This window comes from Sciurus vulgaris (genome assembly GCF_902686455.1).
Source record: "Sciurus vulgaris genome assembly, chromosome: 18".
Lineage (NCBI taxonomy): Eukaryota > Metazoa > Chordata > Mammalia > Rodentia > Sciuridae > Sciurus > Sciurus vulgaris.
This window is the reverse complement of record NC_136479.1, coordinates 25,308,634-25,327,674: the sequence shown is the minus strand read 5'-3', so window position 1 is coordinate 25,327,674 and position 19,041 is coordinate 25,308,634. Positions and strand designations below refer to the sequence as shown.

The window sequence follows — 19,041 nt, the reverse complement described above, 5'->3', positions numbered from 1 at the left end:
GAGAGGCCACAGCCTGGCCAGTCCTGTGGCCGCGCTGCCTCCCCATCAACCACGTGCACGCCTGCCTGCTCGTGGCTGGCTGCCAATGCGCTCATTAATGCCGTTTTATGGACCCTTCTAGCCCTGAGGGTTTTGCAGACAAGCAGGAAACAAAATTTCCTGATGGCTGGCTACAGGCCCAATAGCAAAGAGGAGATTAGTGTTGCAATCAAAGAGAAGTATGAATGACCAAATTATTTCCATAGGAAACTTTACAGTTGTGGCTGCACTCGGCATTGACTGGCTTGTTCTCTGGCAGGGGAGGGGTCAGGTGCCAACAGCTCAAACCACTTAGGGCTGCACCAATGAGACCCAGGAGCATAGGCCCCACCACCTACCCTACATACTGGTGGTCAACTAGGGTGGTGCCCAGTGTGACTCTGGACACTCTCTGATTTACAAAGTAGGAGGAGAGCCTGGGAGCAGCTGGGACTCATCCCCAGGTCTCTTCCCTCCAGAGTGACCCTGGGAGCTGAAACTGCTCTCCCTCCAGATACTGGTTCCCCTTCTCCATGTTCTTTGCCTGCCTTTTCCTTTACTTCAAAGCCATAAGAGTGGAGGCCCTTTCTGTTTTAATGCTTACCTAAAAGTTCTTTAGATAACAGAAGACTAGCCATCGATGGTAATTCAATCAGTTCTTTGTTAGGTTTGAAAGGTACCAAAAGGCTTTTAAAATGGAGAACAGCTAATATATAAGCCATTAATAGTTAATGTTCCCTAAAACTTTTTCATTCAATGGAATTTTAATGACCACACTAAAATGACTTTGATTTAGCGTCTCAGTGTTTCTCTGCTGTGCACTACTGTCCTGATCTTGCTGTTTACCCAGTGAGGAAAAACCCAGCGATTCAGGCCACCAAGAAGCTCAGGGGCAGTGTGGGGCACGTGGAGAGAATGCCCTGTGGTGGGAAGAGAGGCAGGAGCCCTGACCTGCCCTGCAGTGTGGGGGATGGGCCCTGCTGGGCTCTGCACAGACTTGGGAGCAACCTACCCCTGTGAGTCAATGGTGTCCTCAGGTCTTAGCAGCACCGAGGAGAGGACAGAGAAGAGCTTCAGGCGCATGTGTGGGTCTTTGGCAGGCTGCAGACAGGCCCGGAGGGTGGGAACCACATGCTGCAGCGCTTCTCCAACGGCAGGGCCTGTAAGACAGACAGACCGGGCTGTGGCAAGCTATAGCCATCCCTTGATGGGGAGGCCTGGCCAGGTAAGGAAAGAGACCCAGGAGCACATGATCTTGTGAAAGGCCTGCTATGGCTCACACCACAAGAAAAATAAGTATCAACCAGAATCATTTAATATGCATGCACCCACAGACGCACACTCCCCATACCACGTAGATACTTCAGACACAGACTGGCATTTGATCTGAAAACTCACTGAATCACAGCTGGAAGGAAACAACCTCTGCTGTCACACTGATTCATGCAAACACAGGCCCCAAGACACTTCTTCACTGTCCTGTGCCAATGAATACAACTTCATATTTTAGAATATGTAGTCTCCCGAGTCATTGGGATTACAGGTGTGTGCCACCACACCCAGACTAAATGCTGCTACTCGAACCAGCATTCTCTTTAACATGTTTTGATAATTCTTCGATAAATTAGAGGACAAGCCAAGTGACCTAAACTTTCGCTCTTTTAAGATTCAGCATCTCAAATCCCAGCACTGTCAAAGCCTGAGAGATGGAAACAGAGAAGCCAGGTGCAGAAGGCTCATTCACTCCCTGAAGCCACATATGGTCTAGGGGAAGAAAAAGAAAAATAAGCACCACCAAGATGGTGGGAAAAGGAACTACTGTACTAAGGAGCAGGATCTCAAAGTACTGGTGGGCACCGGGCTTTCCTCAGCACCACATGGGTGAGGGTCAGAGGTTTGCTCAGACTCCGTCAACTAAGAACAAGTGACAAATGTCTCAAAATGTTTCGATGAGAGAAGGAGAGAGAGCATTAAGGGTAAACACCAATCTCCCAAGACCAAAGAGCTCGATTCACAAAGGATGGAGAGACGCATGAAGGAGAGGAAAGTGTGAGGTTCAGTGGAGCCTTTGGTGTCCCTCCTGCAAAGTTTTAACTTATGCTATTCTTTACAAATTAAGACTAAACAAATTATTTTTTATATCTAAAGTCTGGGTCAAACATTTACTAACAAAAATAAAGAGAAAAAAATTCCTAAATAATGCAGGGTGTCTGTCCTTACTTAGGTATGAAGCTGGGTGAATTTGAGCACCTAGTAAAGAGCCCTTGACACTCACATGACATTGTGGGGGGAGCTAATGTTTGGTGGGGGCAGGTGACATCTCCTGTTTGAGCACTTATTCAGGCAGACTCCGTCCAGGGACACTCATCAAGGTCAAGCTGAGTAGCAAGAGGCCTTCCTGTGGTAAGATGACACTATTTCTGCCTATTGAACTCTTGCTACTTCTTAACAAAATGGAAACGAGCTACCTTTCCTGGTCTAAATACAGAAGTGAGCATAATGTCCCTGGTCCCGCATGGTGCTGGAGTATGAGAAGAGAAGGGCCCGTGGCCCCCATCATGATAACCCAGGACTGGGGTTGTATTGTGAGGCAGGCTGCTGGGTATTAAGAATGTTAAAGGGGACAAAACCCAAAGGCAGAAAGAGCCCTCAGATCCTTGCCTTGCTGCAGGCGCACACTGCGGTGCTGGTCCTCAGTCTCTCCTGCCACGCTGCCCTGCTCCATGGGGCTCTGATGGTGGCCAGGCCCTTCTCTTGTGGGAATGACCTTGAACTTTCAACTTCCTTCTAGGTATTTGGATCACTTCCAATCCCTACTAGCACATTGTGCCCTGTTGAATATTTTGGGTACGAAGCTGTTTTCTTAGGACCACTTCTCCTCATGTGACTGCTGAGCAGGTGTGGATATCCTCAACACACCCAGCTGCCCTCCACAAGGACTGCCCACTCCGCTGCCTGTCACTCCCAGGCACTGAGCTGATGACACGGGGACAACCTTATTATTTTTGGTCTTAATCTGATGGATGGATTTGCAACTCCTATTTCTTCATTGCTGGGAACACTGACAGCTGTCTGCTCTGGCCACACTGACTCTCCCATGACCTGAACGTCCTGCCTGCATTGTGGGTTTGTGCTGTCCTTGTCTCCTGTGAGCTCCTCACAGCACAGGCCTGATGCTGGAGTTCACTGGGACACCTCCCCAGGTCCACTCTCCTTTTATTTGGCTTCATATAAAGGCATAGTTGTCTATTTCTTTTCTTTGTAGACCCTGCTTTCTGGAAGTTTTAAATGTTTTGTAACTAAACAGTTGTCCTCTCATAGGACTTTAATAATTAGAAATTTTTAAAAGTCTCTCTGGTTTATTTATTTTTTGGTACTGGGGATTGGAATTAGTGGTGCTTTACCACTGAGCCATGTCCCCAGCCCTTTTTTCTTTTTAGAGTGGGCCTCTCTAATTTGTTGAGGCTGGCCTCAAACTTGCAACCCTCCTGCCTCAGTCTCCCGAGTCATTGGGATTACAGGCGTGTGCCACCACACCCGGACTAAAAAATCTCTCATATTTAAAAAACTAATCTAATCCTTTTGCTTCCTCCATTCATTACAGTAGTATATGTTCATCATAGAAAACTTGGAAAAAACAGAAAATGATTCATACTGCCTGAACACTGTGTTGGAAATATATCATATTTTGAGATTTTATACACACACACACACACACACACACACACACACACAGCAGAACAATACAGTGGAATCACAGGTTCATGGTGATCCTGGGGCTTAACATCCTGCTGCTATCTTTCCTGTCTTTTGGTATTATGATATGAGATATATACTCGAATTTATTTTGCGAGTTATTAATCAGTTATGCCAGCACCATAAGAGACATTTTCAAACAGAAATAGAAAATCCTAGGGAAATGGCCTCAGGTCCTGGCTTTACTGCTAACGGCTGGTACTCAGTCTGAGGGTGTGCTCGCCTAGTGTTCTGACCTCTGCAACCTGAGTAATCTGATATGTGAGATCCTTGTGGGTAATAGTAAATGTGAAATTAAATAGCCCAGGCCTCTGGCATCCCAGCCTGTGGGAAGGGGCTGGATGCTGCCCAGGTTTACACCCCAGTCTGTCAGCTGTGACTCTGCGCCAGTCACTGGAGCTCCCTGTGTCTCCCCAGAGACAAGAACACAACAGGCTAATGTTTGAAGCAACTGGAGCAATGACTGGCATGAGTGTCAATGCTGTCACGACCTTCTTCTCTCCACTTTCTTTTCTACTTCAGAGATAATTTTGCACATAACTAACTGCCAAAGAATAATTCTGGACTCTCTCCAGGTCTTGGAGCTCTGGCCACCAAGACCAACCATGGCGACTGATGCTATGCTGCACACAAGTCATCGGCTGACAGAGGAGCCCTAGACCCAGGGTGTGATGGCAACATTCACGTCTCCAAGTGGCGCCACTTGAGGGAGGCTTGGGAGTGGCAAGGGAAGGGACAGTGGGGGCCTCCAGACCAGAAAAGGCTAACTTGCTGGACAAGTCTCTGTCCACTTTGGAAAGTGCAGGATACATGCAATGAACCACTGCAGCTTCTGTTCACGAGGGCCTCATGAACGCTCAGAGGTGCATGCTCCACACCTGTAAGGATCACACACCAATGCTGCTCGTCTCAGGAAGAGCCCAAGTTTGGGGGCCTTGGGAGAACAGAGAAATGCTGAGGCCTCCAAGGGCCAAAGCCTCCTCACGACATTCTTAGCGTCAATGTGGCTGAAGGTGCTGCTAGAAAATGGGTAGTGAATGGATAGAAATGGAGATAATACCATGTTAAGGGAAATAAGCCAAACTCAAAAACTCAAAGCTCAAATGTATTCTCTCGTATGTGGACACTAGAGTAAAATAAACAAAAGATAATATAAAGTACCAATCAAAAAAAATTTTTTTTTTTTTTTTTGTATCAGGGAATGAATCCAGGGGCGCTTATCCAGTGGACCATATCCGCAGTCCTTTTTATATTTTATTTTGAGATAGGGTCTTTCTAAGTTGCTTAGGGCCTTGCTAAGTTGCTAAGGCTGGCTTTGAACTTGTGATCTTCCTGCCTCAGCCTCTCGAGCTGCTGGGATTATGAGCCACCATGCTTGGTTATAGTATAAATTAATAGATGAGTGAAAGGAAGTCAAGTAGAGGAAGGAGAATAGAAGAGGGGAGGGAGGATGGAAGGGAAAAGGGAGGGGGGAATCATGAACTGAAATCCATTTCCATGCATGTATGACTTTGTCTGGTTTCGGGCTGGGGCTCAGTGAGAGCACTTGCTAGCAAGTGTAAGGCCTAGGTTCAACCTTCCGCACCACAAACAAACAAAACCCCAAACAGGTCCTTGGCATCTATGGAAGGTCTTGTCACAAGGCTCCTCTCTGCAGGCAAGGTGATTATTAGTCACTCTCTAAGATGCCCCAGTCAAATTAGCTCAGTGACCTGCATCCTTATTTGTCTGTGGAGAGGAGACGTGGCCGCAGTCTGAGCTGGGAGTTGGCCAGCACAGTAGGGGCTAACCTGAGTGGGTGACGATCACACTGAACTGCAGCAGCTCTACGGAATGCACCGTCCAATCACTGTGAGAAGCCGTCAGCCGCTCTAGGAGGGGGCCCATGTGTTTGCGATAGAGGTCCTGGCTGCTGGGGACATTCTCCACCGCAGCCAATGCATTCATGGTCTCCTGAGCCTAGAAGATACAAGTCAAAGGTGGGGATGATTCTCATTTTTAAGGTTCAGATTCCTTACTGGAGACCTGCCCTATCATCTGAGCCTATGACCTGTGAGAATAATTGGGTCAAACGTGAACACCGGGCCAGCAGAGGAGTGATGCAAGATGGAAATGCTCTTGAGAAAGGGCTGGAGGGCTGGGCTGCGCTGACAACGCTAAAACTTTGATTTCCAGTCATGTGGCATCAATGCTGTTTGTAAAGCAATAAAAGAGACAAAAATAAAAGAGACGATGCACCTATGACAATTAGTGCCAATGGCACCCAGGGCTACAGTGCTCCAGGGCACAACTGCTCAAGAACCTTCTGATGTAGGGTGCCAGCAGGGATTGGCCAGGCAGGAAGGTGGAGCCAAGCAGTTTTATGGTACGAGGGATTGAACCCAGAGTGCTCTACCACGGAGCTACACTCCTAGTCCTTTTCATTTTTTTTAGTTTGAGACAGGGTCCTGCATGCAGCACTGTGCCTGGTTCAAGTGGTTTTAGAGAATATTTTTACCGAAGACTGTCCTCTCACCCTCCTTCACTTAGTGCGCGCTCTCTCTCTCTCTCTCTCTCTCTCTCTCTCTCTCTCTCTCTCTCTCTCTCTCTCTCTCATCCCATCAGTCCTTAATGCAAAGACAGGTATGCAAATGGCTCTGGAAGGGACAAGGGATGGTTAAAATGTCAAGCTGGACAGCCACCTGTTAACCTGTGCCTTCCTCCCCAAGGTTCAAACACATTAGGAAGTCCTCCAGATCTTGATGGCAGCTGCCTTGTGGCCTCTCCTGCCAACTGATGGTGCTTGGCTTCCTTTCTGTGGCTCCCAGGCACTGCCTTACTAGTGTTTATGGCCTTATCAGCGACAAGCTGATTGCAAAGACATGCGCTCTTTGCAAAGACTATTTTCAAAGATAGAAAAAAAGTTTAAAGAGACCTCAAGAAAGGAAAGGGAGGGCAGCAAGTCCCTTCAATGTGAGGCTCCCTCTGGAAGGTGCCCCATAGCCACCTAAGTCTCCCAGAGTGAACCAGCCCAAGGACTGCTAAGAAATGGTGCTGGAGAGAAACTATGAACACTAGCAGGGAAGTGGCACCCTGGGTCCCACATGGTCCTTGGATCCAAGGGGACTGGTGGTTAAGAGAATTTTAGGTGAAAATACAGTGCCAATGGGACAGAAATACTTCCACAGAGTGGAACTGCCATTAGTGCTCTGCCATTGCTCTCCTCTCTAGACTTCCAGTCACATAGACATGTGTGCACTTCTGAGACCCCACACAGGCCTCAGGGTTGCTTCTTTGCTTCTTTGCCACAGGCTCTGTGATGAAACAGTCTTCCCCTCTAGATGCTAAAATACTTCTGGAGGTGGAGGGGACACCCCCATGGCACCTCATGCATGACTCATCCTAATTGTTCCACATTCCTTCATCTTTGCTTATAGGGCACACTCCAAACCTGACATTCAAGTGCAGAGGAAGTCTAGGGAAGATGATCACATTTCCTTTACAGAGCAGGGAGGGGGCTTTCAATCTCACCTTATCTCCAAGGCCTGTGGCACCTGAGATAGCCATTATGGTCACCAGCACCTCCATGAGCTGTAGGCTGGCTATACTGCAGCCCTCCTGACACGTGGATACCAGTGCCTGCACACACAGCAGCAGGTGCTCCAGGTACAGGCCCTAGGAGAGACCAGAGGACAGCACTCAGTTCCCTGTGCCTGCCACCCCTGGAGCACACGGCCCATGTGCACAGCAAAACCAGAGGACCCACCTGCCACATCAGCCACAAAAGGGCACAGTTTAGACAACAGGGAGACAGAACACAGGCTGAGAGCTAAGGGCTCAGCTCACTCTGTGAAATGCTAATGGTATTTTAAGTTACATTTAAAAAGTTCATAAGTGTCAGTGACACGTACTCTTATAAGTGAAATGACGTGTATCTCGCATTCACTTTTTAAAATAACCCAGAGCTCTTCCTACTCTCCACAAGTGTCTTTCTTTCTTTCTTTCTTTTTTTTTTTTTTTTTTACCTCCCTGGTGGTACAGGGAGATAAAAGATGAAAACAAAAGAGCTGGTGACCAAAGGGGGGGACAGATACATGGAAGTACAATTCTCTGTTTTTCTTTTTATGCATTTTTGAATATTTCTATAAGGCTAAGTTTTAACAAAAACAAAATTCTATATTTCAAAAAGCGCTTCCTGATGCATGGGGGCACTAAAGGCTGGGCTGGTCATAACATTTCCTTCTCAGCTTTAGCCACATCCACTACACAGTGTGGGTGTAGTGACGGAAAGGGCTGCAGCCTATGCAGACACCAGGTGCCGCAGGGTCCAAAAATTCCTAGGTTTCTGTTCACGTGTGCTTTCCATGACATCCTGTAGCATGACTATGCTACATACGCTTCACAAAGTATAGAATGAATTGGGTTAGTGGTCATGTATGTAATTTATATATATGATTTAGAAACAACAGTACATGTATTTGAGGCAAATGCTTAAATTTTTTTTTTTTTTAACTAACGGGTGTGGATTCAAAAAAGTATGAAAATTATTTGGGTAGACAATGGATTGGTTCTAAATTTCTGAAAGGGTTCTAAAATTTCATAACTCACTCGCCAGTGCCATAGTGCATTGCAAAGATTCTCCTGCACCCCAGCCCTGCCCTGACTCATGGACATCCTAATCTGTAGGACACCTGTCTCCCTATTCTCAGAAGCACCTGCAGATTTCTGCTTTTATTCCACTCCTGATTTTCCCAATGCCCTATTTCTTTTGACCTGGATCTATGGATTGATTTCTAAGAATGCAATGTGATGATGGCCAATGTCTAGGTGATCCGACACATAAATCTAAGAAGTCACCATTTTCCAACTAAATCAAAGGGAATGCACTTTTAAAAGGTGTACAACCCTCTTGGCTTTGATGGAGAGGTCTCATCACAAACCCAAAAGTGAAGTGGGTAGAGGGTAGTGGGCATCATCTGAGAAACAGCAAGACCTTAGCATCCCTGGCTTTCCTGACCCTCTGATGGGTCAGGAAACAGAGAACATCAATCAAACAGAGAACGAGAAATGAGAAGGAGAAAAGACACAGCAGGGGATGGGGCTGTTTCCTGCTTCTAAAATGCTATCTGCAAAAACAAATTCACCAGATAAAGCATTAGAGTTTTGTACATTGAGGTAAAGGTTATATCCCTGTTCATTACAAAGGATAAGTGAGATGTCCTCACACTGCCTCCTCATTTTGGGGACCTGTTGCTGACACACTCCAAGGACAAGGATCCCCTTTCCTTCAGCTGGGCCCAGGTGTACAGCCTAGCCCAGACATCAAGAAAGTACCTTTTACTACAGAGCCAGTTTCCCAGCAACCACACCCATGCCCAGTCAGACTCACAGTGTAGAACATGGCTGCACAAATTTCTGTTTTAACATGAAATTTTGTAAACTTGTTTGGTTTTTTTTTTTTTGGACTGGGGATTAATTCCAGGGTGACAGATAAGCTTAACCACTGAGCCATATGCTCAGTTCTTCTTATTTTTTGAGACAGGGTCTTGCTAAGTTGCTGAGGCTGCCTTTGAACTTGTGATCCTCCTGCCTAGTCTCAGTTACTGAGATTACAGAAGAGCACCACTGTGCCCAGCTGTCTGCTCTTGAAAGATATTCTTAACCTGTTCTTATAGTCACTGAATAGTTGCAGGAAAAGCAAACTACTTCCCAAATACAGAGGTGAGTTGCCCATGAATAGGAACTTAGCTGCGTCAATTCAGAAGCAGCAATGACCTTGGACCTGGACCTGTTTGTCCTTTCTTGCTAAAACTTGAATCTATTGAGAAAGGAGTAAAGTGACCTGGGTTCTTACTGTGACCAGTTCCTTGGCCTAGGGTCTGGAGCATACTGGAACACTTGGCTTATGCACCATCAGCCTTGGTCAGAAAGGGGCCTCTGCATGAAAAATCATTGAGTAAGTTTGTCCTGGATCAAACCAGAGATGAGGAGCCAAAAATACATGATGGCCCATGAGGTTCAAGTTCTTTGTAACCAGCACTGAAAAATGAAATGATTACTTTTTTTGCCATTAAGATTATAAACATTTAAGCACCTGTATACATTTTCAAGTTATATTCTTCTAGAAAAAGAATGCTCCTGGCCTACAAATCTATATACAGGAACCAAAATCTTCTCAGAACTATTCAGAAGTAAAACTGCAGAACTTACATAGATGGAATGTTGTGTTAAGAATGGGTTTGGGGGAGAGCTGAAATGCAGCTGAAACCCCACCAATGGCAGCCCGGCCTCATTCCTTCCCCACCTCTGCTCTGCTTTCCTTTTTTTCTCATTTCAGAAATGGCTTACGGGTTTCTGAAAGTGGATTATAAAAATGACTTAACAGAGAAAGCGTGTGGACAGAGGACCAAGGACTAATTGATCCCAGCCAGTGGTCTCCCTCTGGCCCAGCTGCTGAAAAACATCAAGCCAGAGTATGTGCTGCCTCTGGGGCATGCCCAGACCTGTGTGGGACAGCTACCATGAAGTTAGAGCCCAGTCTCGTGATAGGAGGGTCTAGGGTGAATGAAGGATGCACGAACAGACAGGGTCAGGTCTAACACATCCAAATAAAATAGCCATTATTTTGCTTTCAGCAGAGAGAATGACAAATTAAAGCAAGCGATTAAGCCAACCCACCTAGACTGTCTCAGCCTCTAATGAGAGGCATCACTGCTCAATTTAAGACAAGCTGTCTGCCTACAAGTCCTTGGCCAGTTACACCACGCCTTTATCCAAATGCCAAGAGGCATGGATAAAGAACAAGTGCTTGTTGATCACTAAGGATGCACTGCTTGTTCCAAGCACAATGTGACAGATGTGTCTCCTTCTCTTGGAGGAAGGCCCAAGATTCCTGCAGAGCTGTGCCACTAACCTTTGACACTCTTTGGTCTGTGACCACCCACAGCAGGATGGTCTGACAGACTCTCCTTGGCAATGTCTATCCTGTGCTATCCAACAAGATGGCTCCTGGGCACTTGATACATGGCCAGCACAACGAAGAAAAGGAAATCTTGGTTTAATTTTAACTAATTTAAATGGCTGTCTGTGGCTAGTGTCAATGGTACTGGTACAGAAGTGATGCTGCCTGCTAAGAAGCACCATCTATAGTTACGCTAAGATAGCCATGGTGGGACACGGCCTATCCCCCACGCCAGGAAGTGCTCTGCTTGCCTGCCCCTCCACTGCACCATCTTACGTTTTCAGATGCCTGGCAAACGTGTGCCTGGGCTAGCTCTGTGGCGATGACCTTGAGGTGTGGCTGGAGGGCGTCACATGGGCAGCCTCGAATGACTGAAGAAAGGACCAAGAGGCTGGCAGAGGAAGGTGCCTTCTTCAGCATCGACAGGATCAGCTTCAGAAACACTTCCGGGCTGACGAATGTCCCGATCAGTTCTGCGGACCTCATGCACTGTGTGTGGACATGGAAGACAGTGAGGGGGTGTGGAACACCTGGCCACAATGGGGTCTGGGACACTGGAATATACCTGGGATTTGAAACACCTGGCCACACTGGGGGTTTGGAACACCTGGCCACATCTGGGGGTTTGGAACACCTGGGCACACCTGGGGTTTGCAACACTTGGTCACACCCAGGGGTATGGAATTTCTCCCTACACTGTAAGCCCCTCATCTGATACCAGTGACTTGAACTTCTAATTGCTAATTGGCTCAACACACACAGCACCTCCTCAGCCCAGATTTTATTTGGTAGGGGGAAGGCAACTGGGCTGATCTCTAGGTGTTATATGTAAAGAAAGCTAATCCCAAAGTCCACATGCTGATTCCTTTCATAAGACACTCTCAAGGTAATATAATACAGAGATGGAGACCAGGTGAGGGCTGCTAGAAGGCAGGTGGAAGTGGCTGGAGGAGGCCAGTTGTGCTAGGTGGCCCTGGTGCACGGGTGAAGGGCCTGGAGCACACACGGTTTAGAATGCTCACCAGGTGCCCCTCGTCCTTGCTCTTCTCACCCTACATAAGATTAGACAGAGATACAATAATCACGTTTTCTGTGGGGTAGTAGAAGCTTACAAGCTGTATAGAGACATGAACTGCATGGAGCTTGCAGTGATAAACCTTTAAATGATGCCCCAAACCTAAGGCTATATTTTGTAAAAGAAGACTAAATACAATTTAAAACTGATAGTAGGTTTTGTAAAGTAAAAACACATGATGTGAGCTGGGCACAGTGGCACACACCTGTAATCCCAGTGGTTCAGGAGGCTAAGACAAGAGGATTGCAAGTTTAAGGTCAGCCTTAGCAACTTAGTGAGGACTTAAGTAACTTAATGAGACCCTGTCTCAAATAAAAAAGGGCTGGGAATATGGGTCAGTGATATGTATGTATATGTGTATGTGTGTGTGTATAAATATATAGAGACAGACATATGGCACGAAAGTAGGCTTTATTTATTTATTTATTTATTTATTTATTTATTTATTTTGCAGTGCTGGGGATTGAACCCAGGGCCTTGTGCTTGAGAGGCAGGCACTCTACCAACGGAGCTATATCCCCAGCCCCGAAAGTAGGCTTTAAATGGCTCAGTTCTTTTGGTGTTGAGGATTGAACCCAGGGGTGCTTAACCACTGAGCCACATCCCCAGCCCTTTTTTTTAATTTTAAATTTTTATTTAGAGACAGAGTCTTCCTTAGTTGTTTAGGGCCTTACTAAGTTGCCAAGGCTGGCTTTGAACTCACGATCCTCCTGCCTCAGCCTCCCAAGCTACAAGGATTATAGGCATGCACTACCACGCCCAGCTAAATGGCTCATTTTTTTACAAATGTGGAACCTGTAACATTTACTTTAAATCAGCACAGTGACTTATACCATTGAAAACAAAACCAATCAGCAAGGTTTCAATGAAATTACAATTTAACATGAGAAGGATACTTTGTCCTAAAGCCACAAATGAAAGCATTAGGGCCATGAAGTGTCCTTGTGTGATAGGTGTGAAGTCCCCAAGGTAGTGACCATGTGTCAGCTCAGGCTCTGGCTGGCTGGTGCCAACAATGGTCATGGTAAGAGGGAATGGACAGATACAAAGCTCCCTGACTCTCCGCACTGTGTGTGGTGGTGCCAGCTGCCAGTCACATGGTGGAAGGGAACCAGGAACACTAAACACTCAAGAGTCTGAGGCACCGAGCTTCTTCCCAGGCTGTCTGTCCCTGTCGTCCCTATAGGGCTGGATAGGGCCCAAGTCAAGGAAGCTGGGATTCTGGGGCAGGTGGCATCTCAGTTGACAGCCTGGCCTTTGAGGTTTTTCTATACCACCACAGACCTGAGTGCCTGAGTGTGCTTAATGAGGAGCACACCAGTCTCACCTGAGCATGCTACCAACTCCAGGTGCTACAGGTCAGAGGTCATGGGGCAGGAGGACCCAGAGATAGGATTGTTTTTGGTACTGGAGATTGACCACTGAGCCACATCCCCAGTCCTGTTTAGTATTTTATTTAGAGACAGGGTCTCACTGAGTTGCTTAGTGCCTCAATGTTGCTGGTTTTGAACTTGAGATCCTCCTGCCTCAGCCTCCCAAGCCACTGGGATTACAGGTGTGCACCACCGTGCCCAGCAGGAATGCTTTGAATCCTAACTGTGGCAGCAACCACACAATTACCTGCTTGTAACCTAGCCCTGCACACCCCAACAGGCTGCGACTCATCACTCAGAAATACGAATGGAAACAGGCCACTCACACTGCTGACCACGGCCTTCTCCTCATCAGCACAGGCCAACTGCAGGGTTCTGAGGATGATTTCCAAGTGCTGGGTGGTGTGGTCCTCTGCATGCAGCAGCAGTACTGGCAGAAGCTGTGCAGACTTCACCCTGGTCCCCACCACCCAGTCAGTGATGTCACGACAGATGGCAGGAAGGACCTTGGAGAGGTTCCTGAAGACCAGTTCCCGACAACCCAGCCCAGGGCGGCTCTCTGGGGATGGAAAAGATGAGACCTATGAGTAGAAGGCAGCAACTTGTGTGGAGAGCAACTTATGCACACTTTATTCTGGGCACCTGAAGTCCTAGGATCTTAAAAATTAGAATGCCTCTCAAGATAAAATGAGACCAGTCAGAATATATCTTGAAGTATTGTTTATGGCTCTGTTGAAGCATAAGTGATGCACGAGTAACTACATATGGTTGAAGTGTCCTTAAAGGGACACGACTGCAGGACCACACCAACCTCCCAGTATCCAGTGCTGCTCTGCAGTGGCTGTTCCTCCCCCAGCAGCACTGACCTCCCCAACACTACAGACCAGACTGCATTTCCTAACATTTTTATGTAACTGGAACTGGATAGCGTACATGTTCTTTTTTTGGTCTGGCTTCTTTCACACTGCATAATCATTTTAAGATTCAGCCATAGGACAGTATGCATCCTTTCCCATGTACTGCTGAGAAGTACTCATGATTTGGATGTGCCAGTTTATCCACTGGCCATCTGCTCATGAGCACAGTCGTTTCCGGTTTGAATGCTATGAACATGAGTGGGCAGGTCCTTGGGTGGACACGTGCTGCTTCTTTTCCCTGGTAAACATCCAGTTGTGGAATGGCTGGCTCACATGGCAGGTATGTGTCAATGTCTGAAGAAACCACATGACTATTTTCTCTTTTTAGTTTTTTGAGCTACCAGGAATTGAACCCAGGGGTGCTTAACCACAGAGTCACATCCCCAGTCCTTTTTTATTTTTTATTTAGAGACAGGGTCTCACTACTGAGTTGCTTAGGGCCTTGCTAAGTTGCCGAGCCTGACTTTGAACTCTTGATCCTCCTGCCTCGGCCACCTGAGCTGTTGGGATTACAGGTGTGTGCCACTGTGCCTAGTTCCACCTGACTGTTCCCTAAAGTAGCTGTGCCACTCACTCTATACTCTGCCATCAGTGGGCTAAGGCTCGGATGCTCCCTGGCCTGACTTTAGCTGGCCCAGGAAGCCGTGGTGGTCCTTCCTGTGGTCTGACTTGCACCTCCCTGATGACAACAGCTGTGAGCAGGTTGTCTTCTGTTTTCTTCCTTGGTGATGTGTCTCTTCAAATCTTTTTAGCCCATTTAAACGAGTTGGATTGTTTTCTTTTCTGTTGAATTTTGAGAGTTCAGTGTTTGGGATACAATTCCTTACACATAATTTGCAACAGTTTTCTCAGTCTTTGACTTGTCTTTTCATTCTCTTAACAAAGTCTTTGAAAAAAACAAAAGTTTTTATTTTGATGAGGTTAAATTTATCACCTATTCTTTTATGGAGTGTGCTTTTGATGATGTGTCTAAGAAAGCTTGTGGACCCAAAGTCATACCAAGGTTTTATCCTAGAAGTTCTTAGGTTTAGATTTTACATTTAGGCACATGATGTATCTTGGGTTGCTGTTTTTTGGTACTAGGGATTAAATCCAGGGTGCTTTACCACTAAGTCACATCCCTAGACCTTTTTATTTTGAGACAGGGTCTTGCTAAGATTTTTAGGGTCTCTCTAAGTTGCTGGTATTGAACTTGCAATCCTCGTGCCTCAGCCTCCTGAGCTGCTGGGATTACAGGTGAGTGTCCCTGCACCTGGCTTGGGTTGCTTTTTGTATATCATACGAGGTGTGAACCCAGGTTTACTTTTTGGCATGTGGACAACCCAATTACAACAGCACCTTAGTTGGGAGACCATCCTTTCTCCACCAAATTGCTTTGACTTTTGTCAAAAACTGTTGTCTACTATGTCTGTTTCTGGATGCTCTATTCTGTTTCACTGACCTATCTTTTGCCAAAACCACACTGTCTGGTTTTCTGTAGTTTCATAACAAGTCTTGGAGCCAGGTAGCATTAGTCTTCCAGCTTTGTTATTCATTTACAAAGTTTTACTGTTTTTGGTTCTTTGCAACTCCATGTGAATTTTAGGAAAAAAAAAAAAAAAATTGTTGATTTCTACCAAAACAGCCTTTGAGAAATGTGATGAACACTTTGACCTTAAAAATTCAAACCAGGGCCAGGGTTGTGGCTCGGTGGCAGAGCGCTTGCCTAGCACGTGTGAGGTACTGGGTTCGATCCTCAGCACCAGACAAAAATAAATAATAAATTAAAGGTATTGTGCCCATCTACAACTAACAATATTTTTAAAAAAAATTCTGAAGATAGAAATGAAACCATGACATGTCAGAATTTAAAGCATATTAAAAAAAGAACAGTTTGGACCATAAATAAGCCCACTTTAAACTTTATTTTTCTATTTTTATACCACATTAGAGAATTAGTTCAAAATGATTCAAATTGTGTTGGCTGTTCAAATGAGTTTGTCATATATATTTTTAAAACAAAGAACCAAAGCACAAGTATACTGTCCTCCTGCTGATACTGGTGAAGTCTGAAGTCTGTGGAAATAAGAGAAATGCTCAACTGGGGCAGTTGGGAAGAGTCTGATGACCACTGGAAATTTGGGCCTACACAGTATTTTCAACTGCTGGGCTGTGCTATGTATGTGGTTCCAAAGCCTCATTTTCTACACTTAATATAGAAGACATAATATTCTTTTGGACCAGGTGTCAGTAGACTGTGGCTCATGAGCCATACCTGGCTGCTGTTTATAAATAAAGTTTTATTGGAACCCAGCCTTGTCTACTCAATCACTACCATCTGAGTTGCTTGGACATCACAACAGTAGGTGCTCCAGGCCTGTGAAACAGAACTGCTTTTTACAGAAATGTGCAGGCCACACACTCTGGACTCTAGCATGGAGACTTCCAACACAGCAGCTGTTGCCACACGTGGCTATTCAAACTTCAGCTATTACACATATCTACATAAACAACTCTGGTCTTCAGTCGCATGTCCCTGTCTGAAGTATTTGACAGCCACATGGCCAGGGACTGCTGCATAGCATAGCACAGAAGCAGAACACTTTGGTGATGCAGAGGGCTCTGCTGGTTGGTACCACTCCAGGTAGCTGCAGTTTGCAGACTGATTTTAACAGTGATAGAGAGAAGGGTATCAGGACAAGGCCCCAATAGTTCCTAACTTTCTTCTAATTAACAGTATGAGGAACACCTGTGTAAATCTTTTTATACATCTGATTGCTTAAATTGGGATAAATGCTAAAAATGGAATTGTTGGATCAATAGGGATATGTTTTAGCATTCCAAAATGGAGCCTGTACCAAGCCTATTCTCCCATAAGCAGCACCGCTCTATAAAAATGGGGTTTTGCTTTTCTTTCCTAAAGAAGTAATACAAAACCAGAAATAATTCAAGCAATTCCAAGAAAATGAAGAAGCTACATCTCAGCCAGCCCTGCCCAATTCCTGGTTCCCTCCCTGGAAACAATACCTGCCCCTCACTTCCAGCACAGCTCTGAGAATGGTCTGTGGGCAGAACCACACACCAACCCCTTGTACTCCCCACCAAAGATGAGAGCACACGGCTGTTCTTATCACCCAGGGTACTAAAATTTTCCCACTAGTATACAGAGCAAACCTGTATGTATACGTAGATCCATTTATCAACCTGCATCCCTGCTACCATAAGCTAATGCACTGTCTTGCACACACCTTTGCACACATGGGTGGGCACAGTTATAGGACTGCTCCTAATCCCAGTAGACATTCTGGATCAATGTATATGTATATTATCTTTATTAATCTAGCATGTTCATCCTCTACGTGCCCAACATGTTCAAGACTGTGCTCAGAAACCAAGAGAGGCACACAACTCTGGGCTAAATTCAACTGCTCATTTGATATGGTACCTAAGTTTCCAAAGTAGTAATTTCTAAAATTACCAGGCTGGCAGAATTAAACCTTCTTTCTCTTTCTTTCTCCATATCTCAAAGTGGTTTCCATGTGAACATATAAACAAAATGAATAGAATTTAAGGCACAAATAATCTTATTTTGTACTGTGAATCATGGAGAATCAAAAAATAAAAACAAATGTCAAGTGGTCAAGCAAAGATACATACAGAGCCACAGCCCTGGCACAGGTTCAGGCAGCTCTGGTCTCCTTTCAAGAGCTCCCTCATCTCCAGACTCCATTCAGATTCCTGTCCTCTGGCAGCCTGCCATCAACCTGCACCTCTCCCAACGGTGGCCTCACCTGCACCTGCACCCTTGGGCAGCAGTGGCTCCCATCAGGTCCCAGTGAGCTGGCCACAACGCCAGCTCCAAGTACCTGCCCACACTGCCTATAGCTCACAGCCCATGTGGTGCAGCTTTAGCCCAGGATGCAACAGGAGTTCAACCCTGCCTCCTGCAGTATGGTGGTCAGACGGGGTTCGGCTCCCTCCAGTAGGGGTGGGGAATGGTCCTCAATACACACTTACTGAGTGTATAAGCAGATGGTTAAAGCTGATCCTTTAGGTGAGCTTCCTAGTACAGCTTTCCTGGACATCACTTATGTCTTAGACTCCCTCTCATCTTTAGCATGAGTGTTGAGCAGAGGTAAATGTCCATAGCTGTGCAGTCACTAACCCAGTCCTGCCATCTAAGAAATCCCATCTGTAGTTAATGTCAGTTCCCATGACAGTCCTGGGGCCAGGGATCTGCATCCTGTGTCTGTTGGTTTTGTCTTTTCTATGAATTCTTCATAAATAAGCTTCTTTCACTTAGTGTGATGCGGGGATTCATCCACACTGCTGCGTGTGCTATGCACCCTTCCTCTTTTTTCCTGAGTGACATCCCACTCACTGGCTGGATGCAGCTTGTTTATCCACTCATGTGCTGGCTGGCACATGGGTGTTTCCACTTGGGGCTTTTCTGAAGAATGCGGGCATGAACATTCACCAGCAAGTCTCAAGAGGATATAAGTGTTCATTCCTGTTGAGTGTTACCTGGGGTGGAAGAGAGTATGTGTGTGTGTGTGTGTTGGATGTGCTGAGAAGAGGCAACTGTGCTCCAAAGTGGCCCCACCACTTGCCCTCTACCAGTGATGCATGAAAGCTCCAATTTTTCTACATCCAAATTCCTTCCCAGATTTGATTATTTGTGGATTTATGAAACAGAATTTGAGGTCAGCTTCTGCCTCTCTATCATACAGCCCAGGCAGCAAATGCAAACACAGAGGAAGTGCCCTGAGGCCTGAACAATCATTAACTCAAGTCCAGAGTCCAGAACTGCGGGGTCAGGTGCCCAGAAAGCACAGCAATTATCTATTAATCTTTTCTTGAAAACATAATTGCAGCACTTAGTGAGCAAAAAGTGTGAAAAGACAATGTAAGTGGACAGCGCCTACAACAGAGAAGACGAGGGTGCATTGGCTCAACTCTTGCAGAACACAACTGACAACTCAA

General features: G+C 46.0%; 1 protein-coding gene across 2 annotated transcripts in view; it reads right to left on the bottom strand.

The window, feature by feature from the left end:
- Positions 1-19,041, bottom strand: part of DNAAF5 (dynein axonemal assembly factor 5) — a 48,260-nt gene that overhangs the window by 14,085 nt on the left and 15,134 nt on the right. For both annotated transcript variants that reach the window (XM_079120624.1, XM_079120625.1), the window contains exons 5-9: positions 13,489-13,721; positions 10,991-11,203; positions 7,285-7,428; positions 5,565-5,733; positions 1,031-1,178 (exon numbers count right to left, since the gene is read on the bottom strand). In XM_079120624.1, the coding sequence (XP_078976750.1) occupies positions 1,031-1,178; positions 5,565-5,733; positions 7,285-7,428; positions 10,991-11,203; positions 13,489-13,721 (907 nt within the window). The remainder of the gene's footprint in view (positions 1-1,030; positions 1,179-5,564; positions 5,734-7,284; positions 7,429-10,990; positions 11,204-13,488; positions 13,722-19,041) is intronic.